This window comes from Sycon ciliatum, chromosome 3 (genome assembly GCF_964019385.1).
Source record: "Sycon ciliatum chromosome 3, ocSycCili1.1, whole genome shotgun sequence".
Taxonomy (NCBI): domain Eukaryota; kingdom Metazoa; phylum Porifera; class Calcarea; order Leucosolenida; family Sycettidae; genus Sycon; species Sycon ciliatum.
In genome coordinates this window covers 10870543-10883070 of record NC_088645.1, presented here as the reverse complement: position 1 = coordinate 10883070, position 12528 = coordinate 10870543, and the positions used below count along the sequence as shown (strand labels likewise).

The 12528-nt window shown below is 47.0% G+C and overlaps 1 protein-coding gene across 3 annotated transcripts in view; it reads left to right on the top strand.

Annotated features, from left to right (window-relative positions):
- Nucleotides 1-12528, top strand: part of LOC135811411 (polyglutamine-repeat protein pqn-41-like) — a 34713-nt gene that overhangs the window by 18167 nt on the left and 4018 nt on the right. For all 3 annotated transcript variants that reach the window (XM_065324648.1, XM_065324649.1, XM_065324647.1), the window contains 9 exons: nt 865-1131; nt 1825-1920; nt 2780-3031; nt 3966-4034; nt 4980-5084; nt 5589-5660; nt 10527-10589; nt 11063-11137; nt 12283-12417. In XM_065324648.1, coding sequence (XP_065180720.1) covers nt 865-1131; nt 1825-1920; nt 2780-3031; nt 3966-4034; nt 4980-5084; nt 5589-5660; nt 10527-10589; nt 11063-11137; nt 12283-12417 — 1134 coding nt within the window. The remainder of the gene's footprint in view (nt 1-864; nt 1132-1824; nt 1921-2779; nt 3032-3965; nt 4035-4979; nt 5085-5588; nt 5661-10526; nt 10590-11062; nt 11138-12282; nt 12418-12528) is intronic.

Sequence of the window (12528 nt, the reverse complement as noted above, 5' to 3'; positions counted from 1 at the left end):
ACATTATTTTGTCCACTGCCTGCTCGATGTTAATGTGTTGGCGGCATAGCTCGGGTAATTGAAAGGGCCGCTTGTACACACTCACCTCAAGTACAAGTGTAGGTGCTGCATGCGGAACTGCCTCAACTGTACACAACGACTCAACACAAATCCATAGCATTATTGCGAAGGGAATACTTGAGGTCGCTCGTACTCGCTCGGTTTCTTCTCCAGTACTCGAGCAATAGTGGTACTCGCTTCACCCCTTATGCGAATAGTTAGACGTTCTTGCAAAGAATCTATTTCAGTAGGATTATAGTGATTTTCAGCAGACGTTTGGCATGTTGCAGCCTATTACGTGCATCCAGAGATAATAGGGCTAGAACAGAATTGATTTTCGGAAACCGGGATAATGGTACCGGCCCTGCGTCTAACACTTTTTTTGTTTTAATATACGAGCGACGGTAACATAAGTTGTTGTTTGCATGTCGCAGCGCGCCTAGCTCCACACATATACTGGTGCCAGGATTAGCGAGCCTTGTGCTTACTAGAAGCCCATTGCGCAATGACGTAATTTGTACAATATACACCCCACACAGCCACCTGGGCATGGTCGTCCGGGGTGTTGATCTGTGCATTGCTGATCCCAGTGTACTCACATAACACTCCACACAGCCACCTTGGCATGGTCGTCTGGGGGTGTTGAACAGTGCATTGCTGATCCCAGTGTACTCACATAACACCCCACACAGCCACCTGGGCATGGTCGTCTGGGGTGTTGAACAGTGCAATGCTGATCCCAGTGTACTCACATGCATTACTCATACCTTCCATATTTGGCAATGCGCAATGAGCTTGTTGTCCACTACTTACTACCCTCTCCAGGTTTTGCAAGACTTTGTTGCCTTGTTTAACGAGCTACACAACAAGGGCGACCGCAGGAAGTTATCGGAGGAGTTTGGAAAGGCTGAAGCCAAAGTTCGGGCCCTGCTCAGTGACATGCAGGAGAAAGACGATGAGATTGGTCGCTTGTCGACTGAGAATAGCAAGCTAAGTGACAGGTTCTTTGCAGTGCAGTCCGATGTAGCCTCGCTGCTCGGCAAGCTTCGCGACAGTGTGGAGAGAAGCGAACGCCTCAGCGATGCCCACCAGGTTTGTGGCTTTGTGTGCGTGTGGGAGAGAGAGAGAGAGAGAGAGAGATTGTGTGTGTGTGTGTGTGTGTTTGTGCACGTGTGCGGTAATGCATGTGCGTGTGCATCTCTCCCATTGCATATATGGGTACCTGTCCCATTCACCCTTCCCTTTGGTGCACCTCCTCCGCAGACTGCACACCGTTCTTCTAGGCCTGCTTTTCTGCATACTTTCAGCATGTGTGTATGGAGGTTCCAGGGGGCGTTTCGGCTCATGCATCTGTGGTGTCAGAGCAGCTAACACCGGCAACCCAACAACTGCCATTTTGCCTATTTTCAAATACAGTAAAACCTGTAACTAAAGACCACCGTGACTAGCAACCAGCCTGGTACTACAGACCACTTTGCCAGGCGCCTACGGTCTCACATTCATTTTTATGGTTGTGCGGTGCAAACCTTTAACTAAGGACCACCTGCCACTAAAGACCGCATGCTCTGGCCCCAAAGGGTGGTCGTTAGTCCCAGGTTTTACTGTATTTTGACTATGTACTTCGAAATAGCACGAGTATGGTGGACCTTTGCTGGTGTGGTGACTGGACAACACTGCCTATACATTAGCTACGTGCCAGGGTTCCTCCCATGTTCACAACCACACAGTCTTGACAATAATCAGGAGACGTATTACCGATTGTTTTGTTTTCATTACGTGCTTCAGATCTACCAGCAGGTGGAGTTTATAAAGCGTGATCACGAGCGACGTCTGGCAGACCTAGGCAGGGAACTGACTGTTGAAAAGGCCAACAACCGCATGGTAAGATCTCAGCCATTTTATGTCATCTCTCTTGTTAAGTTAAAGAGTAAAGTAGTGTGAATTGTGTGCTACATGGCGATTTCACGTTGCCAAAGAAACATCAATGCATAACTGCCGTCCCAATTTGGATGGGACCGTCCCGATATGGCAGGGTGGTACTACAGTCCATTTCAAAACTATAGACGCGTACCTAGGCAAAAACCGTTATGCCAGCATCTATACCACATAAAATCTGTGATCACTTTGTGGATATTTTTTTCCAAATTGGCCGTCTGTTATCCAATCGTTAAGAAAATATATGAGAGTAATTGTGGAGCGGACCTGAGCAATATTCCGAAAACTATTCTCAAAAAGTTCCAGCCAAATTTGAAATATTTCAAAAAACTGCGCGTCTATAGTTTTGAAATGGACTGTAGGCACCCCAAAGTGCATGTGTCGCATGCCTCAGCTAGATATGTATACAATCATGTCCATACCTAGGTACAGTGGCCCCTCTATAATCCGGCACCATGTGTGCCACGGATTAGGGAGGTAAGGGTACTGGATTAGCAAATCGGATTTACTGTAGTGTGCAGACATTTTGGCTACTGAAAATTATTCTGGTTTTTCGAGGGTGCTGGTTTATAAAGACTTTTTAAAAGTGCTGGATTGAAGAGGGACGACTGTATGTCATTGTCCCCATCTCAGGTTCACAAAAGGTTGACAGCTATGTACATGGCAATTTCACATTGCCTAAGAAACACCAGTGCTCTCTGTACACATTTGTAAGTTCTAGCCGAGGTGGTTATTCACTGACTGCTGACCTGCTGCTGACTGTACATGCACTTTTCTGCTTGTGACTTGCGTCGCCACACGACAGCAAGAGAGCGAGATCGAGTGCCTTAAAGAGCAGCTCAAGTTGACAGAGTCCAACTGCGAGGCACGGCTGCAGGACATGAAGACGCAGAACCACACGCTGTTCGTCAGATTGAGAGAACTTCACGCTAGCAGAGCTTTTGGCAGCTCTGAGAATGGACACTTGGTCCACGCTACTGATCCACGGCGCTTGGAAGCGTCGATGAAGAGAATATTGATGCGTCAAATCGATGACAAAACGTACCCTCAGCCGAAGGTATGTAGTGTGTCAGAGAGAGAGAGATGATGTGTGTGGGTGCGCGTGTACGTATGTGTCCGTGTGTGTATGTATGTGTGTGTGTGTGCATGGACAGGTGTATGTGTGCGCGCACGCATGCGCGTGTGTGTATGCGTGCGTGCGTGAGTGCACATCGGTGAGTTATTGTATAGAGCTACTAAGAAAAGCATTATTGTATCGACCAAACACTGCATGTACATAATTATAACAATTTCCTTGTGACGCACAACGAAATCCCATTAACCCTTTAACCGTCAGACCATACATTTGTGGGTCGAATTCGACCCATCATTTGAAATACTCGCACTGGAATGATTTTTTACCCACGACAGAAAATTTACTATCGATTCGGTTGCGAATTTTCCAGGCTTTCTGTTGCAGAAATCCGCATTGAGCTACGATGTAGTTGAGCAGAGTTATCAAGCGCTGAGTACTGCACGCTTGTCACTTCCGCTGGGCTGGGCGCGCGGCTGACGTCGTCACGGGATTTCCCCGTTTCTTCACGCGCTCTGTGACTGTTGCTCGCGACCAACGTATTCCTCACGAAATGCTCGATCTCTCAAAAAAAATTTGAACGCTCTACGATGAAGGAGACGGCCATGGCGGAGTTTTGAACTTGTCATTTGCATGCCTGGCGTTGAGACGACGTCGCTACGTTCCAGCGCTGGTTGTGTGACTGCTGAGGCGAAGAATGTGGTATCATCGTGCTGGTCTCGTCCAGAGCTTTCCAACGAGCCCAAGATTATAAAAATCGAGTGAGTACAACTAAAGTTATGACCTGGCAAAGTTGAAATTTCGTTCGGCGTTTCAATGGGTGAAATTTATATGACGGTTAAAGGGTTAATCTCCCAATGGGTCTTGTTTCAATCTACAGCTGCTGTATGTTCTTGCTGTTGTGCTATGGTATCCTCAGGCTGAAGACAGCAGGGACAAGGTGAAGATTGATGAACTGCATGCTCAACTGCAGCTGGAGACATCTCAGGTAAAGAAGGCTAAGTTGCAAAGGGGGGGGGGGGGGGGCTGTGTGTGTGTGTGTGTGTGTGTGTGTGTGCGCGCGTGCATGCATGCGTGTGTGTTTTTTTGTGCGCGTGTGTGCAGTATAATTGTGTTGCCTAAACCACACTGGCTTGTAAACGGCAACACCGTCTTGAAGCCAAAATAAAATTCGTTTAGCTTTATACAGATTTGATTTCTGGATTGATTTTTGCCGGTATTTCAGAGATGTAAGGGTGACCTTTATACTTCAATGTATGGCATTTGCTAGGGCTCTGTGAGCCTGAACCAGGGATGCAACTGTAGTGTCATCTTCAGGCATGCATGTTCAGGTTTAAATTTCCTTACCCTGCAGTGATGGCCGGCTAAGCTGATTGTCTCTAGTAGTATGCCAGAGGGTGGACGACTTCTGACATCCCAGTATTTTGGTTGTATCAATGCTGGGTTTTGTGACAGGGTGAGACAGAGCTCTCGGCCGTTGAAGAAAACGTTGAGTATCACCTCAACGGTTGTGTGCGAGAGGGTCTAGTCGGCTAAGAGTGCAGTGTGGTGGTGGAGGTGATACTGAATGCTGAATTTGGCTGATGAAAATTGTGATGCTGAGCTTGTGATGATAGCGTTCATGACACTAGCAGCACAGAGCCATGTCACCCCCGACCTTGATCATGGGATGCTATGGAGATATGACTGATTGTAGGAGAGCCTCCTGTTGTCTGGTTGGCATACAAGCAACTCAATTTGACCGAAAACTACGAAATCTCTTCACACCGTATACATGAACCCTGTGGAGACCACGGTTTCCATTCAGCGGCAATATGAGCAGTTTTAGTGCAGATGTCGTTTGACAACGTGATTCAGACTTTTTGAGGTATTCTTTTGCAAAAACTAACGCCTAATGCGTGCATTTGCTGACTCTGATGTGACATGCATGCAGCGAGCTGAAGCCGAGCATAGACTTGACAAGCTTTCTGCGGAAACGTCAGCCTACCAAGAGGAGAGAGCTGCGACAAAGAAGGACCTGGCTGCTAAGGATGAAAAGGTAGAAGCCCATGCAGACAGTACATAGATCTACAGTTCATGTCAAAACTATAGACGCGTACCTAGGTAAAAACCGTTATGCCAGCATCTATACCACATAAAATCTGTGTGATCACTTTGTGCATAAATTTTTCCGAATTGGGCGTCTGTTATCCAATCGTTTAGAAACTATAATGAGAGTAACTATTTGTGGAGCGGACCTGAGCAATATTCCGAAAACTATTCTCAAAAAGTTCCAGCCGAATTTGAAATATTTCAAAAACACTGCGGGCCTATAGATTTGATTTCTGGATTGATTTTTGCCGGTATTTCAGAGATGTAAGGGTGACCTTTATACTTCAATGTATGGCATTTGCTAGGGCTCTGTTTATGCTAATTCTCACTGTTTCAACTTTCTAGTTGGCAATTGTTCATTTTCTCTGCATGTATTCTGCTCTTCTTCCCTGATCTTCTGATTGTAATGTATTCCAAGTGAACTAGTATTGTTTTGTTGTTTTGCTTACAGATCGTGGTGCTGACTGATCAGTTGGAATCTCTCAAGACTGCATTGCAAGCAGAAAAAGATTCAATAAAGGGGGTATGTACGTGTGTGTGTGTGTGTGTGTGTGTGTGTGTGTGTGAAAAAAAGAGAAAAAAAAAATGAAAAAGACCAAAAAAGGGATTCACTGGCCAGAAAATGTCACTCCAAATAGCTGTATGGTGTAGACCAGGCTGAATAGTGACGGTCAATTCTTCAGCCTTGCAAGCTGTTGAATGGTGTAATCCCAGCACAAGTTGCTATGGCTTCTGCCGTAGCATTGCTATCATCGCCTCCGGCGATGGGCGTCAAAGGTCAAAGGTCAAAGGTGTGTGTGTGTGTGTGTGTGTGTGCGTCTGTGCGTGTGCGTGCGCGTGTGTGGGTTTGTATCTGTCAGCACAGGAAGCACAGAAGCCTTATAATTTCGACTAGGCCTTTCGTACCATTACTCCTAGTGGTAGTATTTTATTTTATTTACCATTGGATGCCTCAACAGTGATATACACAACTCTTAAAACGCTTTGCGTGCGGATGACGTGTATACACGCGCTCTAAGGACGTGTATACACGCGCTTCGGTTTGCGTCGTGTACGTGGTGAATAGACCGGTGTACAAACTTTTGTTACTCTGTGAAAGAGTATCAAATCTCCACATACGATACACTGTTGGAAAGGTATTGAGCTCAGCTTTACAGGGATATAAAGTCCTTCGTGACAGGACAAAGATTCACTGAGCGGCGACAAAATGAACACGGAAATCACGGGCTGGAGTGATCGCGATTTTTTTGTTCGTGGCTTCGCAGTTTTTTTGGAGCATGCCAGGGATTTCCCTTTTGCCCTGCGCATGCGTTATGGACATCAGATGAAGCGCGTGGATCTCAGCTTTGCAGAGCAGTTTGAATCGTGAAAATCGGTTGAATTTGAGCAAGGAGCCGAAAAAGAATTTGTGAGTGAGTAACAGTGACAGAGTCTAGCCTCACCAAGGGAAAAGGTACCAAATGACATTTTTGGCGGATTTGGGGAAGCACTGCCAACTCATGCAGAACATCCATAGAAATCATATAAAAAAAAAACAGAACCGAAAAATACGGTACCATCACGGAGTTACGGCCTTTTTCTTGAACAGCATTGAGCCACAAATTACGCTCCAGAAATCGATGCATTTCATTAGATCGGTCTATGTCACCAATGTAACAACAAGCGGGCAGTAGATGTTTCCACAGCATGACAGCAGTATGTTTAGACTATGTAGAAATACATGGATGCAAAATAAAAATCTGTAGAGGGGTTTGATCAGGAGAAGTCACCAACAGACACGCACATGGTTGCGGACTGTCAAAGATCGTTACGCCAGGGGTGGACACAATTCATCCTGATAGGGTTCGGCTACAAAGGGATAAATTTCTTTGTGGAGGTACCTCTGTCGGTCCTCAGACATGCCAGCACTAGGAATCACAGGTGGAAGGGATGAAGAGTCGAGCGCACTTGGATCGCTCTTGAGAATGGTGACCTGCTGCAGAACTGACTCAACGCTTTCCTTCACTTCAACGGTGCCTGGACTTGCAGATGAGAAGGTGAAGTGATGGTACCTTGATATCCCAGGAACTCGCTTGAAGTGCTGGTCCAGAAAGGAATCCCACTGGTACCAAGTGACAGCATCAGTATGAGCAACATTGCATGATGCCGACTCATTGACAACACTGGCGAGTTGAGGCAGAGTGAAGGTGTCGGCTCGGCGGTACTTCCTCTTTACTAAACCGAAACAGCCATCCACAAGGCAACGTGTGTGCCCGGCAACCATAAATGCCAAATGGATCTCTTTGTGTATGCCAACAATGACTCGCCACGCCAAGTATGAGACAACTGTGCGGTTCTGGTTCTGCCCCGCACAGTTGTCTGCATGAAGGACACAACTGTCCTCGCCCGAGCCGGACTTAGCAAAGAAGGTATGCAGGAGAGACAAGACTGTGTTCGCACCATGGCTCTTTGTGCCGTCTGCTCCGATGGTTTGCGTTTCATCAAGCAAGAAGTTGCCTTGTCTAGGTATGCCTTCATTGCACACGCCGAACAGCTGCACCTTCCTTGGCGATTTAAAGTACAGAGGACCAGGCTGACGAGCAAGATGAGGGAGAGTGACCTGCTGTGCAAAACCAAAAGTGTGGTGGGAAGCGAGGAGAGGTTGGGAGCAGGGTTGACATGGGGGGACGGGTGCAGCTTTAACACCAGATAGTTCGTTGTGTGCAGCTACAGTGGCATCACGGTAATACTTGCGTTCGGCTTGCGCTCCTGCAATGTGCTGTGAGAACCGGTCGAGCGCCTCAGTTTTGTCAGCTTCCGTTGCAGCAGAAACTACTTTACGGCGGAGGACTTCACAGGGTTGGCAGACATCTGTGCGGGCACTCATAAATTTTACATGAGGAAGGCAGGCACTCCAAATGTTTCGGATTGACTGTAGGCCTGCTGCTCGCCAGTTGTCAGAGATGCACGCATCTGCATAGATTTTGTGCACCGACTTGTAAGTCTGTGATGCGGGGAGGTAAGTGGGAGGCACTCCGGCTCGTCCATGAGTTGGAGCAGGATGAGGTAGACCAAACTCCTCTACATAGGCCTTGAGGAACTCCACACATCTCTTCACATCCGGGAACTGGAGTGCGTTAGCGGGCCGTCTGCCGATATTGCCATGGCGACGAGGAACAGGACCATTCTCTTGGAGGTGCTTTTTCAGGTTGCGCCACAACTTTTTTCCGATGTTGTAGATGTACTGAAATGCCCCACTGCACACCTCCTGTCCATCGTACGAATACTGGTAAAACTCATGTTTTCGTATTCCGCAGCGTGTTTCTGGTGTGCAGTAGTGAGTAGCTAACAGCATGCCCATTCTAAACATGTCACGCTCGTTGTCCTCCATTTCCATCATAGCCAGGCGACTCTTCTGTACGGCTTCCACAGGAAATTTTGCCAGGCAGTGTTTGCTGCAGCCACAAGAAAAAGGTGCAGCAGCAGGAGCGGTGGCATCCCCCAGAGCAGCTCCGGCACCAGTACCAGCGCCAGTGGCAACACCAGCAGCAGCAGTGCCAGTGCTGGCTTCACAGGTAGCCTCAGTGTCAACATCAGCTGCACGATCAGCTGACTCGACATTACGAATAAAATTTGACGCAGCAGAGGTGACATCCACTTCCCGATCTAAGAAATGTTCCACGTCCTCCTCGTCGCTCGAAATTTCAAGAGTCAGAAGTTCTGGCTCACCACCAGCTATCCCAGGGCCGGTGTCAGTATGCATCAACAACGACGGAGCACTAGGAGGGAATTGCTCGGGCAGGTTGTCATCGGTGGCCAGCGCTGATGTCGAGGTGACATTCTCGCTCTCTGAAACGACATTATCGACATCGTCGTCAGAACTATCGATCTCCGCAGGCTCAGCCACAAACTCTTCAACCATTCCATTCAGAACTTGGTCAAGGGCCTCGTCGACAGTGAAGAATTGGCGCTCGGAACTCATCTTGGCGCAACGCGAAGATATGCGAAAAATCAAATTCAAATTTTCAGAACGAAGCAGTCAACTTGAGCTAACTAACTTTGTTGTTGTTTGTTCGATTTCCATCAAACAAAGACCAGTGGAAAGGATTTTTTTTCGTAGACTGGGAATATTTCACAACCCCCCTGTGTAGATCAAGCACATCGACAAAAAAACAGTCCCCCGTGACGCGACTCCACGGCTTTCTAGAAATCGAGTGACGTAACTTTGAGCGCTGTTTATGCAAGTACGTGCACTGTGTCAGTTGGTACCTTTTCGCTTGGTGCGGCAGTCTAAACTGTTATTGTTTCGTTCCGAGGCATGGTGGGCCAGTTTGGAGAGGTCATGGAAGTGGCCCTGGTGGAGCTGAGAGCTTCCAGGATGAATTCGCTTGGTCCTGATCTTTCCAACAAGCCCAGGGTGATGAAATTCCATCAAGGTGAACTGAAATGAGAATAAATTTGGTTCCGAGCAGTGCACCCAAACTCCACCAGGAGAGTCCGCACACTGGAGTGCCCGATAACTGTGGAAAATAGGCCAGCATGCAAAGGGTTAAGAGGGCCGATAACGGGATAAGTGGAAAAGAAAAGAAAAGAAACTTCAAGTCGAATACAATGGTGATACAATGGTGATTAACAAGGTAGCAAGCAAGTCTCACTGTGTAGTTGGTGCCACTAGCGCTATCTTTTAAAGTGCGATTTGGTCTATGCTTTGACCGCCAAATATGTTGTTGGCGCCACTAGCGCTATTTTTCAAGTGCTATTTTGGTCAATGCTCTGACCGCCAAAGTGCCGGTTATAAGGACTTGCTTGCTACCTTGTTAATCACCATTGTATTCGGCTTGAAGATTAATGGTACAAAAGGCCTAGTCGAAAATATGATGGATTCTGTGCTTCGTGTGCTGATTTGCTTTCCTCCAACCAAACATCTGTTTGTATATGTGTGTGCGCGTGTGTATTTGTGTGCGTGTATGGGTTAGCATAATATATGTGTGTGTGTGCTAGTGTGTATGTGTGTGTGCTTGCGTGCGTGCATGCATGTGCGAGCTCAGGTCTAAACTAAATATGTTTCTGTAGCAGCCCTAGCACAGTCCGTCACATGGGTAGGTAGCAGCAGCCACCTTCACAGTCGGGGGGTTACCGTTGTTTTAGTGTTTTTCACCGTACATTGCATGTAAACACTGCTTATGTGCTCCAGCATCACATGCTGTGCACTAGTCGTAACTGGCATGCCGAATCTCCAACGGCTCGTTACCTACGAAAGTTTTTTAATGGCCATGGATTTGACTTCATTGCTTTGTATCTTTCTCCGTTTGGAGACACACAGCCTGTTTCAGTGCATATAATGGAGAGTTTGTCATGTTTCTCTCTGTCTGTCTCTCTCTCTCTATTTGTTTCCTTTGCACCCGGACAGTTTGCCCTTGAAAGCCAGCAGCAACTATTAGATCTGGAAGCGGCCAACTCAAGGCTCAACAATGTAAGCAAGACATGCATAGTGAGAAAGCAGAAGGACAAAATGTTATGTTGGTTACGTTGGTTGGTTACGTTGGTGGACAGTTAATCATAACGCGTAACATTTTGTCCTTCTCCTTTTCACCATAATTTAATTGGCTCACCATCCGAGTTAAAACATGCTTAGTGATAGACTTTTCAAAGGAATAATACAATCCAGCACAGCCACTTGCGCACTGCCCGGCAGCAACAGTCGTATTCCATGGTCTCTTTGCCGTGAATGTTCTTCTATTTCCACCAAAGTTTTGGGTATGGCCGCACAACCTTTGCTGACCTGTTCGTTCTATCTTGGTCTTTTCCTTCCTTCCTTCCATGTTGTTCCCTCTTATCCCTTTTTCCTTTGTCTTTTCTTCCAAATCGACTATAATTATGATGCGCGAAGCGAGAAGTAGCCATGGATATTTTAGGATTTTCTGTGTTTGACACCCTGTTCTACAGGCGTTGGCTAAGCAAGATGTGGCAGAGCAAAGTGCACGGAAATATCAGGAAAAGGCCAAGCAGCAGTCTGAACAAGTAAGCATTTGGATATCGCTCATGATCTTTCTCCTGTAGCCTCTCCCTTTCTCTCATTCTCTCTCTCTTTATTCACTCTCCCTCCTCCCTCCATCTCTCTTTGCTTCTCTTTGCCCTTCTCCGCCTCTCTCTCTCTCTCTCTCTCTCTCTCTCTCTCTCTCTCTCTCTCTCTCTCTCTCTCTCTCTCTCTCTCTCTCTCTCTCTCTCTCTCTCTCTCTCTCCTTCCCTCTCTTTCTATCTCTGTATCTCTCCATACTGCCACAAAAACAGGCCATTACTAATCTCATTGTGAGGCAGTCACAAGTCAGGATGTCGTGTGCCAAGCCATGGCCATGACTTGCACTGATGCTCTCACTGAGAGCAAGCAGCATCGTGTTCCCCACCCAGTGCTGCTCATGCATGGGAAGCCATTGCCAGAGAAATCCAACCTCTTTCTAAATTTCAGCAGCAATATCGCTTGCACGTGAAAAGTTTTAAATTTGACTGTAGTGGTATATCCCTGGACATTTAAATTAATTGTTTTATTTTGAACAACCCAGCCCTGTGTTTATTGATTATTATGTAGCATATACTGTAACACGTGTAGTTTCCTCACTGTTTATTTCTATTGCATGATTTGCATCAGGAGATCCCCTCCACAGGCCATTGCCTCTGGGAGATCTCCTCGACAGGCCATTGCCTCTGGGAGATCCCCTCGACAGGCCATTGCCTCTGGGAGATCCCCTCGACAGGCCATTGCCTCTGGGAGATCCTTTAATAAAGATTATTAAAATGTAGAACAACACAGCGCCACTTGACCCTAGGACCGTCGTACACACACACACTGTTGATTGTGCTCAAACACTATGTTACTTTTCTCATGGGGTCGAATTTCTCAGGCCAGACCTGTAGCAATGTGAAGAGTTTAAGTGCAAAACGCGGCAAGCGCCAAATTTAAGAAATAGAGATGGCGGCAAGCGCCAAATTTTAGAAATTGAGATTTTGTAATCTGCGCAATCAAAGGCTCAAGGGGCACCTTCAGGCCAAATATAGGTTTGGATACAAATCATGCATGGAATGAATTGTGATCTGAAAAGTGATAAAATCGATTTACATGTACAGTGCTTTGCAATCAATCTCTTCATGCGTTCTCTGTTTCCTTACAGATGGCAGAACTTCAAGCCAGGGGTACTGAAATGGCTGCAGGTTTCAAATGGGCCAAGGCCAAGTGGAGTGAGGAGCTTCAAGTGAAAACCAAATACGAGGCCATACTCAAAACTGCAGGCCTGCTGCCTGTTGAGGTAAGTGGCGAGGGTGACCATGCGTCGTTCGTGAAATGAAGTCTGGTTTGCTGCATCCAGGTCGTTCCAGCCAGTGTGCGAGTGTGAGCATATTCGCGGGCATGCACTAGA